At 43.7% G+C, this 22,364-nt stretch overlaps 1 protein-coding gene across 7 annotated transcripts in view; it reads left to right on the top strand.

The window, feature by feature from the left end:
• Window positions 1-22,364, top strand: part of PDE1C (phosphodiesterase 1C) — a 320,244-nt gene that overhangs the window by 93,930 nt on the left and 203,950 nt on the right. For 2 of the 7 annotated variants that reach the window (XM_074843989.1, XM_074844007.1), the window contains exons 1-2: window positions 16,237-16,388; window positions 16,955-17,057. The exons of 3 other annotated variants lie outside the window; for them this stretch is intronic. In XM_074843989.1, coding sequence (XP_074700090.1) covers window positions 16,957-17,057 — 101 coding nt within the window. In that variant the 5' untranslated portion in view covers window positions 16,237-16,388; window positions 16,955-16,956. Of the gene's footprint in view, window positions 1-16,236; window positions 16,389-16,523; window positions 17,058-22,364 lie in introns of those variants that run through there. 2 more of the 7 variants (XM_074843980.1, XM_074843998.1) reach the window with 2 other exon arrangements.

The raw sequence follows: 22,364 nt of genomic DNA, 5'->3' as shown, positions 1-22,364 counted from the left end.
TGCAGGGTACTGCAAGTATCTTTGGAGTAAAAAGTTTAGATAGTTTCTGAGCAGACTTGTCTGTCTGGGCAGTGTACGGATCTCAAGAGTGTCTTTAGTTGTATGACATCAGGAGGAATCTTTCAGCATCAGCTACTGGTGTTTGGCAATGAAACGCACACAGTGGACTCTTACGTAGATTTAAGCTTGAAGCCTAATTCCAGGGTGCTCAATGAGTAAGTGTTTCCAGAGGAAGGCTTTTTGATAAAGTTGGTAGCTGCTGCTGTGTGCCTTTGTATGAAACCACCAACACACTGCACTATCTCCTAAACAGTAAATAGTTTTGCATGTTCTACTTCAGACAGACTTCAGGGAGCTGGAAGCTTGTTTACAGATACATGCAGGCAGGCTTGCTTTTCCTTTGAGCTCCTAGCTATTATTTTCAGATTTTTCAGTATATAAGTAGAGACCATTAGCCTCTTAAAATAAGACTTCATAGAGTGTTACAAGATTTGCCCAGAAAGCCAGCTAAATCCTGGACTGCATCAAAAGATGCGTGGCCAGCAGATTGAGGGAGGTGATTCTGCCCCTCTGCTCTGCTCTGGTGAGACCCCACCAGCTCTGGAGTCCTCAGCACAAGAAAGACATGGACTTGTTGGAGCGGATCCAGAGGAGGCCACAAACATGATCAGGGGGCTGGAGCACCTCCCCTGTGAGGACAGGCTGAGAGAGTTGGGGGGGTTCAGCCTGGAGAAGAGAAGGCTCCAGGGAGACCTTACAGTGGCCTTCCAGTACTTAAAGGGGGCTTATAAGAAAGTTGGAGGCAGACTCTTTAGTCAGGCCTGTTGCGATGGGACAAGGTGTAATGGTTTTAAACTAAAAGAGGGTAGATTTAGACTGGGTATAAGGAAGAAATTTTTTACAATGAGGGTGGTGAAACACTGGAAGGAGTTGCCCAGAGAGGTGGTAGATGCCCCCTCCCTGGAAACACTCAAGGTCAGGTGGGACGGGGCTCTGAGCAACCTGATCTAGTTAAAGATGTCCCTGCTCATGGCAGGGGTGTTGGACTAGATGACCTTTAAAGGTACCTTCCAAACCCAACTATTCTATGATTCTGTCATTTCATAAGAGAGAACTGGGAGAGCCGAGAAGGGATAAAACTGGGGAAACAGCACTTCTGATCTGCTTCTGTATCGTTTATTTGAAAACTCAGTTTGTACACTACAGTTTCTCAGCTCTAGTTTGGAATGCACTAAAAATGCTGTACAATGAGACACTAATGGACTAAGATGTGGCTTGTAGGAGTCTTAGGTTATATTCCAATCAGAGCAGCAAGTAAAATGTCCTGCGTGCCTTGTTTGTAACACCGTTACTTTCAACCCCAAGAGATCTTGCTTTGTTGCCACTGAATTTTTACACCTGCCACCAGTGTGCCCATTTAAAAAAACCAGCAAACAACAGTAGACCTAAAGTACTTCAGGGGTGAAATTTATATATATCACAGATACAAGGCAGTCCAGTATGCTAGTATGGGAGGTCTGTGTGGTTTTGTCTTCAAAACTTGCCTCTGGAGGGTTGTCCTGGGGTGGGGGGGTGGCACATCTGCCCTCTTTCCCAAGGAGCAGAACCTCTGCAAGAGGTTCTGAACCTCAGGAACATCGTTAGAGCCTCTGAACCTCAGGAGCATCGTTAGAGACTTCCCCACTCCCCCTCCTTTGGAGGCAAAAGTACTGGCCAATCCCACTACAAATGCCCGCTTTGGTAGCAAAATGTGAAAATACAGTCAAATATATATTGGGAGTTTACACCTGCAAATTTTATTGTTTAAGACTTAACTGAAATGTGGTACATTAAATTTCTTAAACTGGTCACTGGAATATTTGCAAATAAACAGAAAAAGTATTAATTCTCCCATGTTTCTGCAGAAACTGGGAGGGTTTTTTTGGTGTGAGGTGTGGCATGTCCTACCATTTATCATTTTGGATTCCGTGCTTCCCTTCTTTCCTTCCCGCCTTCCCTTCTTCTCCTTAAGCCATAACTTTTGATCTCTACAGTTTACTCAGACACTAATCTCGGAATAATCAGAACAGCGGATACCATCAATTCTAATAATTATTTATACACAATTAGTTCTCTGTGAGCTTATGTAACGTATTTCCAGTTGAAAGCAGAAAAAGCCTCCCCTTCCTCTGTTGCTCTTAGCACACTTGCAAGATGAAATGTTGCAGCGAAATGTTGTTTCTTGGCTCTGATTAAAAGCATGAGTCACAGTTTGTCAGGTCGCGTGGGTTAGAATTGCTCAGGCTCTTTTGCTGCATCCATTTCAGGACACGTTATAATGGAGTGTGGAGCTGCTAGAATGAAGTCAGGGCTGGTGAAAAGAGGGAATTTCCTCTTCTTTCTGGCCAAACATATAGACAAGAAAGGACTCCTAGGAGTCTTTGGATAGCTGTAAATCAATGCCATGAAAGAGCCACAGGAGGGAAGGTACTGCTTTGAAATGAGTGACACAACTGATACCAACTGTGTGTCTGAGCCATTTTGTGCAATACATTCATTGGGTTTTGAGCAGATTAGGGAATTTAATTGTGAATTAAGGTTTTAAATACTGCATGGAATTTGTTCAACACTTACATATAGACTGAGATTTCATGCAGCATGAAATTATGCTGAATCCAGTTTCTGCCAAGATCCACAAGGAGATTTATTAATATTTTGTGTTTTTACAGTAGGTGCATTACAGACAGCCAAATCTAAGCACTGTTTCACTGGCACAACAGGCCTCAAATCATGCTTCTATTCTCAGGGGTGGCAGTTCCCTTATGGCAGCATATTTATCACTTAAAATGCAGTATTTGCCGAGTCCATGTGTAATATGCTCCCAATACCCTGTTCAGAACACGCAATTAGCTAAGAAATATCAACACAAAGACCATTTGAGCAAAATACAGGAGAATAATACTGCTTCAGAGCGATGCTGGAGACAGAAGTGCCTCACGGTAGAGGAAAGAATAATGAAAATGGGATGCTGCTTGAAAAAGAAATGCTGTTTCCAACTTCCCTCCTTCCTGATATCAATATCATATGTGTCTGAGTGAATATATGGAAATTAAACCAAATCATTATTGTGAGACTCTATTTCCAGGCCTTGTACCACTATGGACCTTATCTGCTCTGGTTGCTAAGCTGAGCAGTCTAATACCAAAAGAGATAAGTACCCCTGAAGAGTCCATACGGAAGGACCTTGGTGTGCATTGCAGGATGTGTATAGTGCAATATGGAAATGGGTATAATCACATCGCTAAAAGTTTTCTCACATTGTTGGCATGTAACAGAGTTGCCTAGGGCTGTCTGTGCACTCTTTAGACTGGCTCTTTTTTAAACTTCTAGTGCTTGCCTTTTTTACCTTAACGTTCTTGTGTCTAGTCTCACGCTTGTACTCAAACACACACACATATGCGTGCACACAGATACAATTTTAGCTTCTGTGCAGATGGTCACAACTGACATATAGAAGAATGATAATTCAAGACTTGATAAACATTTAAAGCCAAGGGAATCCAAAAGCAATAATAATCCTTTTAGGAAGTGCTCAGGGCTGAGTTATTACAGTGGCAGATGCTTCGTATGTATAAATCAAATATTTACTGATGAGTGAACTGATTGCTGCTGAGCATATCTGTTAAAAATGAAGGTAGCAAGTGAGAAGGAAACACATTAAGCCATGAATGAAGCTAATAGATACTTCTTTGGTCAGTGCAGGTTGTATTAAGATGCAGTTTGATGGATTTATGATGCTGCATTATATTTATCTGAAGAAAGGACATACAGCCCACTACTCTGGCAAAGACAGATCTGATCCTAAAGGACAATAGTGTAATGGCTTCTTGTTTCAAAGTGATTTAATTGTAGTCTTTATTATTAAAATGCCTCTTCAGGGTAATTTTTTTTTTTTATGCTGTGGTACACATGATACGCTGTTTAAATTTCTCTCAGGTGTGACCTAGATAAGTAATTTCACAAGCCACTTGTGGAAAGATCCAAAATCATGTCATATCAGAGATGTAGTGATGGTACTGGAGAGCCCTTCAAAACACGGCCTGCCAAATTTTTCCCTTTATATAAGTTTGCCCCTTCCTGCTACATCGCAGACGTAGCTCTTTGTCAACATGTAAAAGTACACTGATTTTCATGTGGTGGACCAATGTGATGAAGCTGAAGTCGAGACATCTGGAGAGGACATTCCTAGTTGCTGTTCTGGAGCTTCTTGTATAGGGTTTGGCTGAGAGTTTTCTATATATTTTCTACTGCTTTGGCCATGCAGGTGAAGAGTGACACAGACACTGAAATGGTTGAGCCCAGGCCTGTAAGGAAGGAGTCTGGGCAGTGCCCTTTGCTAAATCAAAACTTTACTAACCAGCCATGAGAGGAAGATTAGTGATGGTGATTCCTTCAGGGATGCTTTGCTCCCTCATCCTTCCCAAGCACCAGTCAAATGCCATATGTGGGAACCGTTATGGCAGTCATTTTGCTCACCTCCTGCGCTGCTGTTGTCTGTCTTCAGTGCTTCAATTTATTCTTAAATCCATCCACGGGTGGCCAGGGTTGTGGTAATGTGCAGTGGAAATGGGGGAATGGGTTAGATGAGACTGTGAACAAGATGTTGCTGAAGTCTGATCAATGGATCTGATTTAAATGAGAATTGCAGGAATTAGCTTAAATAACGGTTTTAGGAATATCACTTGTACTTCCAGTGCAGGATTTATCTTGAAGTATCACGTAGCAGATTTTTAGCTATTGGTAACTTTTGGTGTTGCCAGTGAAATGCCAGGAGGCAGTGGTGAACGTGAAGGGCAAAGTACAGCTTGTAAACTCTTTGTGATCTTCTAGCAGTGCTCTGGAAAGCCATTTTTAAATACAGTCCTTGTAGGTGCAGGAGGAAGACTATGATTTTTAGTTAAAATGCTGCACACATTAAAACATCCATTGAAAGTGTAGCAGTGTAAGGATTTGATCTTCAGGTCAGTGGGTTTCTTTTCAGAATGTGGGCTGCAGCATTGGGAGGGTGGTAAACAAAAGGCAAAAGAGAGACTGCCAATCTCTTGCTAACAAGAAAGTTTTTTCTTCCCTGTGATTGTAATTTGCATGTTCAGGGTTTCAAATGTATTCAGGTTCTTTGCAATATCTATTAGTCGGTCTGTTTCAGGATACTTTTCTGTACAAAATGATAATGAAAAGGGAACTGCAGTACCAACCCCTGTGTAATCTCTCTGAATACATGCCGGCAGTGACGACCAAATCCCTTAGCACATCTTGCCTGAATGGGCGTGTGACCATGACACCTTCTGGTCAGAGGAGCTGCCATCCTCTTCAGCAGCCAAGGAGGATTTTGTTTCACAGCAGCAGGATGGAGGGTATGAGCTACCTTTGAACCTTCTGCTCTGTGCATCCTGAGGTGTGGATGCCAGTTACCTGCCTAGGGAAGGGGGGGCCACATCAAGCCTTCCTTGGGACCACTCTGCAGTGCTGTTTCCCTGGTGTGGTGAACCTCTTTATTTGGGAAGTCTCTGGAGTCTGCACAGCTACATCCAAATATATACGTTTCCTTGCTATTACATTTTTCTGTAATTTTTATGTTTATTATAAACATTACTGGCTTTAAGCATGGCAAGAATCAATCGTGGCAGAAAGGCTAGTTGCAGCTACAGAGGATGGGGAGCATTTCATTGCAGTGAGGTGCCTAAACCTACCTGCTGGCTCACAAAACTCTTCTTTTTATCACAGGGAAGAGGTGCTTCAGGTTTTGAGGGCAGACCTTTCCTCTGTCTAGCAGAAGAGAACTTATGAGAAGGGAGGAAGCCCCAAAGCCCTTAAGCTGTTCAAGAGAGCTCAGCCATTGGAGCTAAGAAAAGAATGATCTTTGAGGATCACCTTTTAGACCTTTGGAGCAGCCTCTCCTAGGAAGTAGAGCGCCATTTGTACTGAATAACAATATACTAATTTCTTGCCTCTCCTCCTCCCAGAGGAAACCCCTGTTACCATTTTCTTTCCTCTCTGGAGAGCGGGTTGCCCTGAGCTGGTTGTCCTCCCTGTGGGTGTTAGCCCAAGACCTCTCTGTGCAGCAGCAGGAACATCTGCAGAGCACAGGACTCGGCATAGGTCGCTGGGTCTAGCCTGCTGTGTTGCGTATAACCCCTGCATAAGCTGGCTTCATCTCCAAATAAGTGAGGTGGGATTTTTCATTCATGCTGCACCAACTGGGAGGCTTTTCCAGAGGCTCAGTTCTCTGGTGGTTAGAAATGTTTCCGTTTCCAAGTTGTGTTCAGGGCTGGTTTATTTCCATTTGCTCTTGCGGCAAGATTGTTCCTTTAAAGGTTTGTTGTTTTTTTCCTGGTGTTTACCTCTGATAACTACAGAGAACAATTGCAATTCTTTTTAGCCTTCCTTTTGCTCTATTGAAGCAGCTGATCCTTTAGGGTTTGCATGGGCAAGGACAAGTAGGGAAGACAGGCCAGCTGTGGTAGCAGAGAGTCTTGTGGAGGCTAATTTACCCCACATCCTCATCTCGCTTTTAGTTGTGTCCTCGCTCACAGTCCAATTCTCTATTCCAGTGCCCATTTTTTCAAAACATTGAAACTGAGGCCTCTGTAAACTCCAGATATGTTAGATCTACCCCATTTGCATGGTCACAGGAAATGGATTCAGGAAGAAAGAGACCAGGTTAATCAGCCATGATCCAATGTGATAAATAGACGTTGCTTTTTATTCCACTTCCCTTTTCTTTAATTCTTTCCTCTGAGCTCTGATGCCTGGCAGACTGCTGAGATCAGACTAACAAGCTTCTACTTTGTGAATCACTTCAGCAAAAGGTCCCTGTGCATTGTAGATCCCTGCTACCAGGCAAACATTTCTCTAATGATGATGATGTTCTGGGCTCCCTGGTTTCAGAGCAGTATGGTCTTGCATTTTGCTTCCACTTTCTGCTTCCATTTCCACCCATGTCCAATGCATGTTATCCATGAAAAAATAAGGGAAATATTAATTTATTGGGAGTTCTGGAGTGGAAAAGGATCTACAGAAGGTCCCAAAGCTAACATTTGTAGCTTGGACTGCAGTCTGCCAGAGCTGGCTAGTTAAAAAGCCCTGACGTGGCTATTTCTGCCAGCAAAGGCAAGTGAAGTGATCAGAGGTGGCTACCTATCTCCCCAGGAGACAGTGGACAAGGAGAAGGGAAGGATAGCGCTTGAGCTCCCTAGCATCAAAAAGCAGTGGTAGTCCAAAAAAGCAACTGGAGAATCTTCCCTCTGTACAGCAGCTGGGCAGATTTTAACCCCCAAAAAAACAAAAAGGGGGAAAAGTAGAGGTCTGGTTTATAAGTTATTTCCATACTCTTTTAAGGCGATAAAATTCAGTGGTATATACACAGATATTCCATGATAGTCATTGATTTGTTTCCTAACTCCACAAAGGATAATATATGAAGCACAATGATTTCTGTCTTCACTCTTTGTAATTTGTCTATATCAAATATAGGATCAAATGTAGCACTTTCATGGTACAGGGGGCAGCATTGGCCTGTGTAATAAAATGTGCTTTGCATGCGAGACAGACAAGTGCAAAACCTCCCACTTCCACCTCTCCAACATGTAAGTAGTGATTAAAAAACCCTTTGAGACAACTTTGTTCGTGTTTTGAATAAACTTAAGTATTTATTCAATCCCTTTGCATCTGAAGAGGTGAAGGATGACCTGGAGCAGGAGACTATGAGAAAGTTGTATAGAGGCTTCAGCTCCTCAAAATTGTCTGCTTTGACCTCATTGGATGTTTGCTGGTGAAAAAGAGTAAGACTAGAAAGCCAGTTCTTGTTTAATCTTCTAATTAGGTAGTTCTTTTAAGTAATAAATTGCTTGGACTACTACTGACATCTCACCTCTTTTGCCAAGACCTTTCATAGCTGAGTTTTCAAGCTCTCCTCATTCTTTTTTGCAAAGCATTTTATCAAGTTCCTCTTCCCTGAACCATCACTCCTCTCTCATGCCTCCTTCCTAAACTGTCATGTATAGTAATACAGGTTTTAAGGCTTTCTAGTGCTGTGGAGGTCATTAAAGAAAAACAGACTTTTAAAAATGCCCTTCAGGAGTGACAATGCTTTTGTCAAAGCTGCAATGCGCTGAGTGAGTGCAATAGGGATTTTTATGGAGCTATTGCAATGCTATGGTTTAAGTAATAACTTAGGTGTCATCAGCATGGAAATTTTCTCATTTTGCGAAGCCTCCCAAGTTGAAGAAGGTTTCTGCAAGTTTTCTTAAATCTGCCTTCACAGAAACTGAGCACCTCTGGGTCAGAAAGGACAGACTGCAAAAGAATTATGCACTTGTCTTGGTAGCAATATTAGTTGATAGTCTTTGACAGAAAATTTCTTGCCAGTCACCAGAGCTTTTAATCAAAACTGTCGGCTTGATTCACTTGACTCAAGAGAAGTTTAAATGAACAGCACCTTTTCCACCAACTTCATCAGTTGCATTTTTTTGTGCTGATGATTTTACTGTCACTTTTATAAATTTTATTGGTTATTTCCTTAGATGAATAGCTAGAATTTGCCTTCCCCTAAAATTCCTGCTTGAAATTCTCCATAGTACGCTTAGTCCTGGTGGCAGTCTGAGACTGAACACGTTAGGATGCAGGGAATGCAGCAGTAGTCTTAATATATTGTCTGTCTGTCTGTCTGTCTGTCTATCTATCATCGACATATCTAGTTCACTGTTCTTGAAACTTTTTGGAAGTGCAGCGTTCCCTGGGTCAACTGCATCTGTGCTCCTTCCTGACCTGGAAGCTAAAACTATCTGTAATTACTGGATGCAGCACAATTCTCCAGCCCTGAGGGAACTGGGTGATTGCTTGTAATTAAAGGCACTTATCTGTCCCTTAGATTGCTACTCCTTGGCTAACTTTAACCCTTGCAGCCTTGTCTTCCAACCCTCACTTGAGGTAGTATTAATGGCTCCGCAGCTATGAGGTGAATCAGTTACCATCAAGACCTAAAAACTAATTTTAGGCAGAAAAAAAAGAGATTAAATTTCACTCTCAAACTACAGTTTGAGAAGAACTTTATCTAGTTTCATAAAACTAGAAAGTGGAATTGCAACAAAAATCTGGAAGCAACATACCTCATTGATACCAGGGTAACCCGAGATGCTAACAGATACTTTGCTTGTTCACACTGGAATAATATATGATTGAATTATGACTTTAGAGCAGTTTCACTATGCTTAGGACCTTATAATGTTCTTGACTAAATGGAACAGAGGCATCTACACTCTGATGACAGTTTCTTGCCATCAAAAATGCTTAATATTTAGGTGACTATTAATGCTTTTTCAGCAGCTGAAAGCTGAATCAGGTGCAAGTAATTCTGTTCACTGCCATCGATTTTATAGTGAAGTGTGACAGAGTTAATTATGCTATTAGATGAATTGTCTGACTCACTTTCTCAGTCTCATGATTATTTTTTTTATTAACTCTTCATACACTTAGCACAGTGTTTACCCTTCTGAGAGTTCAACCTTCTGAAGTGATGTTTTGCCCAGGACAGAGTGCTGTAATTCTGTTTTGTTTCAAAAATGCATACAAGTCAGCTGAAACGACTAAATATTTCCCAATCACTCTCTTATATTTCAACATGAAGAATAAATAGGATAAATGCAATTCAGTGATACAGCTGATCCCCTCTCCCTCCTCCTAAGTCCGTCTCAAACAAACAAACAAAAAATTGTTCTTAACTGAAAACGAACAAGGAACTTCTTTCTCCTAGGATAAAGACTGAGCAAAATCTGCCCAGCTTGTTTTGGCATTAGCAGAATTAGCAGAAATGTCAGTGTTTTACAAACTGATTGAATATAGTATTAGCATAATATTTTGGAATATGCTACTGGCAGACTCGTCGCAGTGTTTGCCATAACTGAAGTTCAGAGATCCAGACTCAGACGTGCAATAGTGAAAGCAAAGACAAATACTCTGCTGCAATTTTGGTTGGAGGCATTAGTGGTAGGGGAATAAAATATATTCTGGATTATTTATGCATGGACAGGCATATGAATACATTGTAGTCGTACTAATTATAGAACTTGTTATAACGCTTGAAGCTTTCATTCTGTCAAATCAGATTAATTGATGGGAGAAAATGTGTGTTCACACAGGCAATATGTAGGAATAGCAATAGGCAATGTTTCAGCATGCTTCCAGCGCCTCATGCTACCCCTTCAGCACAGGGTAGCTTAGTTGGTTTTGCTGCGGTCCAGCAAAGACTTCAGAAATCTTGCTGTTTGAAATTATTGCTCCAGTTTGCTTGTGCTCGCTGAAGTGCTGTTTCCGTCAGAAAGACCTTGGAAGCATTTTTGGATGCGTTTCAGTGGGCCTTTTAAATGTTATTGCTATACCCACTTAGCTCTGGTGAAGTCTGGAAGGAGGACTCTGAACTTTCCCACTCTTTTTCTAGTCTTTGCTTAAAAAATAAAAGAAAGGAAATGCAAGTGCCATTAAGGAAAGTTGTTGCTGGGGAGTTAAACCAAGGACCGAGCCTAGTTTACAGCCATGTGGTATGTCAGAGGCGGCTCTGACCATTCTGCTTTGGACTCGTCTATGAAACACCTGTTCCACCACCCTGGGAAAGGCAGACCTGCTCCTGCCCGCCCTGGTATTTTGTCTGTTTTGCAGTGATGCCTGTCTTCATGGAGGTGCATTATGGACACTACCCTCCTCAGCTGCCTTTTAACACCGCTGCTTGTCAGCAGCATCCTCCTGCAGAACAGTGCACTTAGCAAGGAAGGAGAAGTACCTGTAATTAAGATCGTTCCTGCACAGGGCTCAATCAAGATGCTTTTAGCATGAATGCAAGTATGGTCCTGGACTGAGGAAGGGGAGGTAAAGAGGGCAGAGCCCTCCTTTGCCCAAATCCGTGTGCTGTGACAAAGGAGAAGGCCAGTGTAGGGCTTGTTTGGCCTGCCTGGGACCTCTGCATTGCTCTTCATCCTTTGCTGTCATTGACAGAGCTGACCTAGTGCCCTAGGAAGGGAGCGTGCAAAAGCTGTCTGGGGTGGGTGTCTCAGCTCCTCTCCACTCAGAAAGCTGCTCCCAGGGCTCAGGAAGGGGTCCCCCTGCCCTGGATCTTGTGCCAAGTAACAGCAGCAGAGGGAAATCCAGTCTCTGCCTTGGGTGACACCTTGTTTGAAGGTAGCAGTGGTGTCCTGGATCCCTCTTGCATCTCCTGAGGGACAGCCTGGGGAGGTGCTTGGAGGCAGCACAGTGGGTTAAAGTTTGTGCAGTGCTGCATACACCACCCTGTCTGCGCTCCCAGCATGGCCTTCACCTGCCAGAGGTGGGCAGCGGATGTCTCTAACAGGCAGGTGGGCTTTTGCTCACCTGAGCTCTCCTCTGCTTTGGAGACATGGCTAATCCATCAGAAGGTGCCTTACTGCTGCATCTGTCCAATGACGGTCATGATAGTCAAGCAATTCAAATGGAGTGAACCAGATGGTGCCATTTCTGCCTTTTGGAGGGGGACTTGCTGCGTGCCTGCGACTCGTTGCCTTTATGCAGCAACACGAGTGTGAGAGCTGAAGCAGTGCTGCTTGCTGAGCCTATAAACTTCATCCTTTTGGAAGCTACTCTTGCTTACCATGAGGTGATCCATCAGTCTGAGGCCAAAGCAAGCAAGATGATATGTATTCATGGCAGATACTTATGGGACGAGTTCATAACATTTTACAGCTACAGCCACTGTCCTGGTATTTGCTATCTTGCTGGCACCTATCACAACATCAGACCGACATGACTTAAACAAGCAAGAGAATCCCAAACTTGAGCTCAAACCTGCTGATACCAATACCCTGTTACTCCCTGTTACTTTCCCTGTTACCCCCTCTGTACCTTAAAATCAAATGTGCAGAAAGAAAGACGTGTTTTGTAACCGCTTTACTCACCAGCAAAATGCAGTGACATGTGCAACACACTAGCTGTTCAGTGGTGTAACAGGAAGTAGTACGGGCAGCGAAAGATAACGTCGTATTCCATCATCACTGCAGGAGGAGTGTAAGCAGACAGCAGGGCCCAGGCTGGTACGGGCATCTTCGCTCTTGTTGGAAAACTGCTTACTATGGCTGCTTGCGCAGTTCTTTGTATCACTCAAAAGAGGTTCCTCGAGCAAACATACTGGGTTGTCCTTTGTAATACACAAGAAAAAAGAGGACCATCTGGGGAATTGTTCATGCTTTTACCCCTCATAACTGGTCTCTTTTCCTTGAATGTGTCCCAACTTGACTCAGCTGCTTGCTGGTTATATTTGAGGATCTCGCTCAGTTGCAGAGAGCTGCAGATGGTTAACAATTGCAGCAGTGCTATACCTGGGTAACTCCTTAAGAGCTACTCCTAGGGAAGGATTTAAACTGCTTGGAGCGATGGCTGATACAATTTAGCACCTAGCAGTGGGAAGGATAACTATCATTAAACAGCCAGCTTTCTGAAAATCAACATCAAGTACTTCAGAGACCCTCCCTGGACCTAGTGTTGCAGACACGTGGTCGAACGTCATCACAAGGAAGAGGTGACCTTCTCCAGGGCACAGGTGACTGGCCTGCCTGAGTGTCTGTGGTGCAACAGACCCAGGTAGTGAGTGGGATCCTCATGCTGCTTTAGCTGCTTGGGAGGTCATCATTGCCTCTAATTAATTATTGGAGTTTCTGTTATCATGTGAGGAAAAAAAAAGAGGTACTGTACTGTAAAATTTTGTTAAAGAAGGAAGGAAACTTTATTTCTAGGAAGTCCCAAATAACTTTTTTGTAGTCATCTTCTATACAAAAGCAAATGGAGAGGTAATGGAAACTGTAGGGGAGAGACTGTACCACAGTGGTGCTGCTGTGTGGGATGTCATTAGGGACCTCTGTCCTACCCCAGCCCCAAACTGTGCCACAACACTAAATCAAACGGGACAGGAATCCTGGTGTCTTCAGCAACTCTCTTGTCAGTGCCATTTCTGCCTGCACTGAGCAGATAAACTGGTGGGTTTGCCTCACCTTCCTTCAGCTAAGTGTCACACCTGTAAAAATGTTTGCTTTTGGCAGAAGCCGCATCCTCAGACACGCTCCTGATTCCTCTGCCTTTAGACTTTCCATTTCCTTCCACAGGCTCCAACACCAGTGTTGCTCTTGTCAACACTCTTTCCTCTCCCAGTTCATGTTTTGCATATCACCTGGTTTCCTGCAAACACTGCAAGCCCATAATTCCTATAAATATCATTGCTGGGACATCATATCGGTGCAGCCTCACTTTCCTTGAGTGCAGTGGCATTTTTGTCTGAATTCTCCTGATTTGGCCCCTGTCTCAACCTTCCCAGTTTTATTTGTTTTTACAATTAGCCATCAGAATGCACGGTCCTCATATTCAGTAGCTTATGATCTCAAAGGCTCTTGGAAGTCGAAATACAATGAAACAAAAGGCTGTGCATCACTCAAGGCTGGGAGGATATCTAAGTTCTCATCTTTTTAACAGGATACACTCAGTATTAGTTTAGTTCTTCAAGTTTGTGGAGGTGTCCTAAGCTGGCACAGAATCTCATTGGTCTCTTTTTTCTTCTCTCTACCTTACTATTGTTGCCTGCCCAATATCTCTTCCTGGTATGTCTATCTTCGTAACTATGACACTAGTTCATAATTTTTCTGAGATTTCTGCAATCTGTAGTAACTTTCCTTTAATTCTTAGTGTCACGCCTCTCTGTTTGCTTTTAGGTATCAATTGAAAATAATTTTTTTGCTTTTCTTCATAAGGTTTTCTCTTCTGTCATTATGTATGTATTCTTTCTAGCATTATCTGGTGTTTTAAATGCATAATTTGCATAGTAAATAATAACATGGTGAAGGTGAAAAGTACCTGGGTTCTGCTAATCTCGACTGGACGATTATTTCTGAGGAAAAGAATGAATGACTGGTTAAATAGATAATATAAGGGTAAGGTACAGACATACAGGTTACACCAGCATCAGATTGTTGTTGACTTATATTTTACTCTTGAGGTGGAGCTGATAGGTGTATCATTTCAAGGGAAAATGTTATTTGAAAAGTGTATAGATTGTGGCATGTTGGTAATACATCTCTGTTCCAATGATGATTCCTGGTAATAAATGAAACTTCATGGAAAATGGTCCTGACTAAAGCTGAATGGGAAAAATGCAATTCTGTGCATCTGTCAATTGTATTGAAAGAGGTATACAGGAAAAAATGAAGTGTAAATGGGGATTTTTGTTCTGCCAGGTGCTTTATGTAGCTGTGGTAGGCCATGTGTCCATGGGGTTGAATACCTGCCTCTGGTTTTTGCATGAGGTGTTTTTTTTAAATATTTTAAACCCATGGGAGCTAAGGGTGAGGGAGCTTTGTCTCCTACAGCAAAATAGAAATCTCTGCATCCCTGTGTTGATTTGGGTGAATACCGAAAGCTACAAAGGGTTTCCTTAAATGGGATGGGTTGTATTTGGAAAGTCTAATATCAAATGCACATTGTATGTGTGTTGGCAAAATGATGCAGAAATAATGAAGGACGATAACGCCTTTCTCTTACAGTCTCCTCCTCATCAGTGGAACTTGCTGTCCTTCCTGTAGGTAGGGGGTAACACTCTGCTGGTTCTCAGATGGAACACTAACATAAGGAGTGATTACCTGTCACCTATGAAACACGTGGCTGAGCTTCTGGGTCTTACTGATGAATCAGGAAGACTGGGTTGTCTTATTGACAAGGTTTAAGGTGCCACAGAGTTGGTAAAACTCTAATAATGTAAGCTTTAATTCAGTATAAGCTGTTATCTTTCTGTCAATATGATATAACTTTTTATGGAGACGTGTTGAACCTCACTAGAAAACCCTGGCACTTTTTCTACTTTGGAAGAAAAGTTGAAAGATTTGTGGTTTTACCTCAAAAGTTTTTTTAACTTTAACTGTTCACACCCCCCCCCCCCCCCCCCGTTGGATACTACCTTTTGCATTAATGGATGCAAGGCTTCTCATTTTCCTGTGTATGAAAAGCACTCTTGAATATGCAGAAACGAGAGAGTGAATTGGTAAATTGTTGCAGAAAATCAGCAGCACAGTTTCAGAGCCTGAGCCCAGTCATATGCCCTCTTGCACACAACAGATCCCAAGGCAGAAACCCCACTGATTTTGTATAGATGAATAAATCTGCAATTTTATTTTTTTCCCATGGGCTAGGAGAATCTCTGTGCAGGCAGGGTGGTCTGTTTTCACTTTCCCTGGCTGGATTTTGAAGTAGTCAAGTTACATGACTAAGTATGATTTAAGTCCTTTAAACAGGGACTTGCTTGATGCGGCTAATTAATGTGTTCTTCGCATTTCCACAAGGTACTCACAGTGTTGGTGCATGGACTTGCACAACTGGATTTGGAAGTCATCACCATGACCATATTTTCACCAGAGCCTGTCTTCCCTCACATGGCAAACTCCTCCGTTGCAGGCTGTGCTTCTCAAGAGGCAACTTTTGCAATACGTGACAAAATGTGTTAAGGCCGGGACAATGTTTTGACAGTTATTTTCCCTCTGCTCTAGCGGCTTCAGCTGAACGCACCACATCAATAACCTTAACTAAAGATCCCCATGCAGGGCATCTTGGCAGAGTTTGAGAGGTGATTGATCAGGTCGGTGCAATGAAGGAAATCCCTGTCCTTCCTCCTGCCCAGAGCAGGGATCCCGCAGGTGTGGGGAGGGATTCCCCGTGTCTTGGTCCCTGCCATGCCTGGGGTCAGTGTGGGGGTGCCCCAGGGGACCCGGAGGCAGGCATCCTATTGCAGAACTGGGTTTTAACCTCCCCTGTGCAAACCTCTTGAGTTTGATCTATAGGTCCTGTTTCAAGCCTCATGCATTATGAATAATGTATTCTCCTTTAATGTATTGTTTGTGGTTCTTCTTGAAAGGCATCGATACATCTGTGACTAACGGGCTTGATCTCTCTTCAGGGTACAGACTTTCTCTGCTGTGTTTTGGGGGGGGGCTTGAGGCAACGGTGCTTTATCGATTTAGTTATTCTAAAAGTGGGTTTTGCCCCAGTTGAAGCCTTACAGCCCATGCTGCACGTCACTCTCTCAGGAAAGCAGGCTGACTGCAATGAAGCAGATGGCTGTTTGCCAAGAGTGAGTCGCTCACTTTCTGTAATTTACCCTTCTTTTTTTTTTTTAAATGGTTTGGCTTGGTTGGGTTTTTAATCAGAGCCAGCCTTTCTCCAATAGCTTGTTCTCCCTTGCGCGCCCGTGTTTGTGTGCGAGAGAGGGAGGCAGAGAGAGAAGCCGTGCCTGGGCTATGCTGACAGACGACTTTTTCCTCAGTTGTCAGGTTCCGAGCCTGTCAGCAGCACTGCTGGTAAGTGGAAAAAAAATAATGCCAGGGTGGGGAGAGCAAGGCTGACCCTCCGGGGAGCAGCCCGGAGGGACCGTGGGCTGCCACTCGTGTGGCGGCAGGCAGCCTCGTGGGCAGCGCGCAGCCCCGGGACCCGTGTGGCTGCCCAACTCCCCGGCTACCCGTGCAGACAGCTCAGTTGCCAGCAAGGGATTTTCCTCCCCTCCTCCCTTGATAAAGATCCCTCAGCTGGTATTACTGATTGTATCCTTGGCTTATTGTAAAAAACCAGCCGACCAAACAAAACAAAACAAGGGAAAAAGAGAAAAAAAAATCCGTGTGGCTCGCAATCTGGAGATGAGCCTCTAATCCCCTCGGCCAGCCCGAGGATGGTGGCACGCTGGCACAGCTGCCCCCCGCGTCCACCTGAGCGCTCGTGGGCTGCCCACGCGGCCCCGCTTGCAGGGAGGGGGGAGAAGTGGCTGCCAAAAATGTTGGCCGCTCCCGGGCAGCGCTAAAGGTGGAGCGTGTGCATGTGTGGGGGGCAGCATCTGTCCTCGCTGAGCTTTAACCAGAGCGGTAACCTGCAGCTATGGAGTCACCGACTAAGGAAATCGAAGAATTTGAGAGCAACTCTCTGAAATACCTACAGCCAGAGCAAATAGAGAAAATCTGGCTTCGTCTCCGAGGCTTGTAAGTAGTACTTTTTTTTCATATCCTTCTCCCATTTCCTCCCGTTGTCAAAATTATTGTAGCACTTCCTTTTTTTCTTTCTTGCTGGTACCTTTAAAATCTTCCAGGAGTTTCCACACCTGTTCTCCATAAATACAGTGACTTAATATTAGCAAAAGATGCATTTGCTTCGTTAAATTGAACTGCTTGTTACATTTAACAAACATCTTCCAGTGGGAATGTAGAAATGTCATTAATAAGGCATTGTAAGATATAAGCAGTTACTGAGATGCTAATTACTTTAGCTGCTATACTAGAAAAGTTTTGTTATAGCCTGAATGGTACTTAATTGGATCCTCTGTTTTCAATCATCTTACCCTTAGATGCAACATACAGAAGACTTTTTTTCCCCTGTAAATTGCTGGCACTGACATGGTTAATAAGGACAAGATAGGCAGAGAAGGCACAATTGGAAAACATTTCTACCAGCATTTGTAATGGCAGCAAATTCATGTTCCGCAGATTGGATTGTACTTACTAATTTATACATTAAGTCTGACTTGCCATGAAATGATGGGACGCTGCCTCCTGAGTAGAAAAAAAAGTACCTGTGCTTAAAGAAGAACTTGGCACTACAGAAAAGTAAAAGTTTATAGGCTGTAGTTTGCGTAGCTTATTTAGAGTCAATGTCTGGCGTCTTTTCCAGATTCTCAGTATGTAAAATACCGTCTACCAGCACCAGCAATAAGATCCATTACTGGCAGCAAAGCATTTATTTGCCCATCAGTTTTTCACCAAGGCAAAGAGGAGCATTACTATGTTACTGCATCCCTCTCTGTGTTCAGAACTGTTTGTGGGTTTTTTTTTTTCCTTCAGCCTCACATGTTAGAGTTATTAAAATTTCAGCCCTCAAGGGAAAGGGGGGAGGGAAGGGAGCAAGGATGCTAGGAAACAGCAGAAGCAGGAAAATGTAGAAAGAGTAGGCTAATAACTGCAAACAAATGGGTCCAAGTTAAACTTGAGTGGCTCTTTGAGTGTTATTTTGTGTGAGCAGCAATAGCATATTTTGTAAAGCATATCCAAAACTTCTGTAGGACTCCAAGCAGTCTAAGACACATGCATGAATATGTATTTCTTGCAAGGCATCACTCCAGGAAGCGTGTTTTGTGAAGGAACTTAATCAAAGTAGATGACAGCTGTCTTGTAAGCCTTCCAAATAGAACAGCCACACAAAACAAACCCTCTTATTTTCAAGTCTGTGCCATGCTATAGTATTAGGAGTCCTTGAATTTCTGTCTAATATGGAGTTTAGGAGCATGCTGATTTGAATTCCACCTGAAGTTCATAGATAATTCTTCAGCAGCATTGTAGTTCAGGATCTCTCCTGCTGTTAGTACGAGGCAGTGTCTGTGTATTGTACGTCAAGCTCCGGTCTCTTCTACCTTTTGGAAATTTGGCAAAACTGTAAGACTTATTCTAGATATGTAATAACTAAACCTCAGGCTGTTTTTCAATATAGCCCTCTCTGTTGGCAGTGTGCGTGAGTGTAACAAACACATCCTTGCTCCTTCTGAGTTTCAAGATTTCTTTGCCTGCAGAGGAGATAGATTTTCTGTAGAATTCTTGATCACAAGATGAAAACTGAAATGTGTTCTGCTCTAATTAAAGACTGTGTAGAAGATTTTCCATTCCCAGTCATTTTATGGAGGCTCTTAGCGCATGCATACACACACACACAAACTGGCTGCAGACTGAGGTTTGGCATCATGTTTCATGGTTTTTCTTCTCTGTTTTTATGCATGCCTATATGTGTAAGAAGAACAATTAGATGTGCACAGCCATCTTAATTAACTCTTAAATAAGATGCTTCATGCTGGAGAGATCAAATACTACTTGAGAAGATGCCTCTCTCCCCAGCCCCTGGTACACCGACAGCACAGGAATTAGTTACAAGGCACAGCAGTGCTACCAGAGTGGTGTTAGACAGGTAGCAAGAGAAAGCATGCTGCTGGCTGAAGCCGCCCAGGGAGGTGTAGCCTGCAGCAGGCAGACACCCAGTTGGTAGTTTGATCCTGACCCTGCTTCTTAAACGAGATCGGCTGTGATGATTTAAACAGTCTCCAGCGCTCAGCGTTGGGTTGGACATCTCCATGGTAGGACTTCACCCATTGCAGCTCTGATACCTTCCTCCCCGTCTTCCCACCCCCAGTGCCAGCTGGTGTGTTTACTCACCGTGACTCAGTGGGCAAACTAGTATTCACCACCTCTTGCAATACCTGGCTTTTCCAGGCGGCGGGGAAGGCAGCTCTTTTAATTTTCACCCCATCTCAGCCCTCTTGGTTTGAAGGGAGTGGAAACCCAAAGGCTGCAAAGGGGTGGTTAAGGTGAGGCTCTTTATGGAGTCCTCTAATGTAGTGTGTGAGGGCTTTTTTGCTGTGTGCCTGGTACAGTTCTGTCCCTCGGGATGGTTGGCCTTTGGAGGTTTGGGCACGGGGTGTGTATTTTCAAGGAATAGGGAGGTCTTTTGGACAGCATGAAAAGGGCAGGTTTGTGTGAGGCTGAAGCCAGGTGTCTCCTGCAACATGAGTCATATGTTGCTGTAAGAGCCAGACAAGATAAAGAATTTGCCTGTAGAGCGGAAGGATTTCCTTCTCCTTTCCCTTACATATCTCTCCAAGACGTGCGTTTTTGGTCAGGACAGCCTGTTTGCTTTGTGAGTGCAGCAGCATGACGCAGTGGTCCTTAGGCCATATCCAGATTCCTTTTGCTTTTACTATTTAAGAATGAGCTAAAATACTAATGCAATAACATTACTGAAATGTTTTTACTTGACATACACATATTCACAGCTTAATGACTCTGCGCAGCGATTTATAAGAGAATCAAGTCAGTGGACCTATAGTGTTTTCTCAGGTTTAAGGGAGAGTGATAAATTACCTGACTGGACAGTAAGTCATCTGTGGCAAAGTACTTGGGTGTCTTGAACCAGGGATCTATGAAATAAATGTTGTCTCTTATACATGACCCATTAGATATTAATTTAGGTTTAATCGCAGCTTAGAAAAGAATCTTTTAGTAGTTTATTATTAATAAACTTCTGGGGAAGGTTTCTGAATAAGCTGTTTCCTGGGCAAAGGTACCATTAGAGGCATATGAAACCCTCTGGGGAAAATCTCAAAAGTTGACAACTGACAATTTTGCCCTTTTTTCTTATGTTGTGCCAGAATGTCAGGGAGGGGTTTACTCCAGATTTCTCCTTGTAGGAGCTCATGCCAGCAAAACGGCTGCGTGCACTGGCCGTGCGGCCATCAGGGTCCTGTCTTCCCTGGGAAGGAACGCACCAGCTTTCCCTGCAGCAGGGACCTCCCAGAAACAGACCCGCGTCTGAGTTTTGTTGTCATCGTAAATGAATCGGACTGGAGCAGCTGCACATCCCTTCAGGGATATCTCCGATGCGGCTTTCCCTCTTGGCTGCTGGAGGCCTGCCTGCCTCCCAAGAGTGCTGCTGGGTGCAAGTGGTGGTGGGGTGGCCCCACCACCCCGTGTGCCCCCATCCCCGCAAGCGCAGGCACGCTCTCACTCCCTGGCTGCTGATGGGCTGCCAGCTGCCTCTGCACACCACTGGTGTATGCCCGCGCTCCTGCTGAGCGTGTGTTTAGCTCAGGAGTGGATCTCCTTGGTTCCTCAGCTGCTGCTGGGCCGCGGGGATGTCTGTTTGTTTCTTCACGTGGGGCCTGCCTTTGAACAGTTGCCTCTTATTCCCAAGCAGCACTCACCCATGAAGGCTGACAAGCTTAGCCTGGGAGAAACTGTGGTTCTTAAGGATGTGTTGTTTGCTTATGGCTCTCAATAACTGCTGCTGCCAGAAAAAGGGTCTTGACTTTCTTGCTCTGTTCTGTCTTCCTTGCCCCGTGGATCCTGTCCAGAAGGCAGTCTTTTATTCAGACTTGCCTTATTCAACTCTGGGCTTGGACACTGTGTACACAGGAGTTACATGAGTCTGCCCTTCACTCCCCTACACTTGCTAATAACTCACTCTGTTAAGCTCGGGACCTTCAGCTCTGCAAAACATACTGGTTAAGATTAGGTGGAACCCATAACAGGGCACTGTTAGCAGCAGAGCTTGGAGACCTGATTTCAAAATATGACTGCATGGTTGCTTTTCAAGCTGACGGTTTCTCTAGGGAGGTATGAGCAGTGGTGGCTGTGTTGGGGTGTTCTTGTTTTAGCACTTGGACCCCTGTCTGTGGGACTGTGAACTCCCTTGTGCTAATTAGGACTCTTAAAGCTCCATGAAGTGGCTTCATTTACCTCCTGATTTCTCAAGAAGAGAGAAAGCACTGTTTTTCAGTGCTTTCAACACTAGAATTAGGTGTCATGTCTGATAGTATTGAAGAATGCAGATGCATATATCCAAAGAGTTTTGCTAGTTTCAGTAGAGGTGTGCTAGTTTACAGCAGCTGAAGACCCAGCTTGGAGATATTTTTGATTTGATTTGGTTACTTTTATGAAGAAAAATAAAACCTTGATTTCTAGCTGTTACAGTAGTACCAGCATCACTGGCATCTGCTGGTGCCCCTGCAATGCTTTAAGCATTGCAGAAAGAGAGAATCAAAAATGCATTCTAACCTTCTTCCTGGGATTATAATGTTAAATTGCTAAATATGCAATAAATCCCTTCATTCTCAGTGTAGTACTTCCTCATGGTGCCAAAGATGACATTGCAAACAGCAGCAATCTCTGAACTGCAACTCAAATGGGACGCTTGACTTTGAACTCCTTTTTTGGACTCTCCTGCTCAAACCTGTCAGTCTAGAATTGGTCTAAGAAATCTGATGGGGACAGAGGATAGAAACGCATGTAAATCCATGTCTTTGAAAACTTTGTGGTTTTGCTGAAGATTGGGAACAATATTTCAGCACTCAGCTTCCTCTGCAAAACACAATGCATCCTACCGACAGTGGTAGGTACTGACAGAGGTCACAGTGCAAACATTTGTCTAAGATCCAGATTTGTTCCTGAGCTAAATGCTGAAGCAGCAACTGATTTTAATGGAAAACATGGAGCCTTGGTGACTGAAGACAATCTGGCAAGTGTTACTCCCTGTCTTATCTGTATGTGCTCTATGACATTTTTAGGTTTCCTTAGTTGAAAAATGTCACACACAGAACCGCTGGTTCTGCCAGTGACAGTATCCTGTCTGCTTCATTTTTATTTACGTGGGCCATCGTAAACAGGAAAACAGAGAGCTCCCTTCAGTTCCAAAGGCCCACTCTACACAGTGGGCTTTGTCCCCAAATATTTTAGCTGGCAGCAGGTAGCAGAGGT

Source organism: Strix aluco, chromosome 1 (assembly GCF_031877795.1).
Source record: "Strix aluco isolate bStrAlu1 chromosome 1, bStrAlu1.hap1, whole genome shotgun sequence".
Lineage (NCBI taxonomy): Eukaryota > Metazoa > Chordata > Aves > Strigiformes > Strigidae > Strix > Strix aluco.
This window is presented reverse-complemented; position numbering and strand designations above follow the sequence as displayed.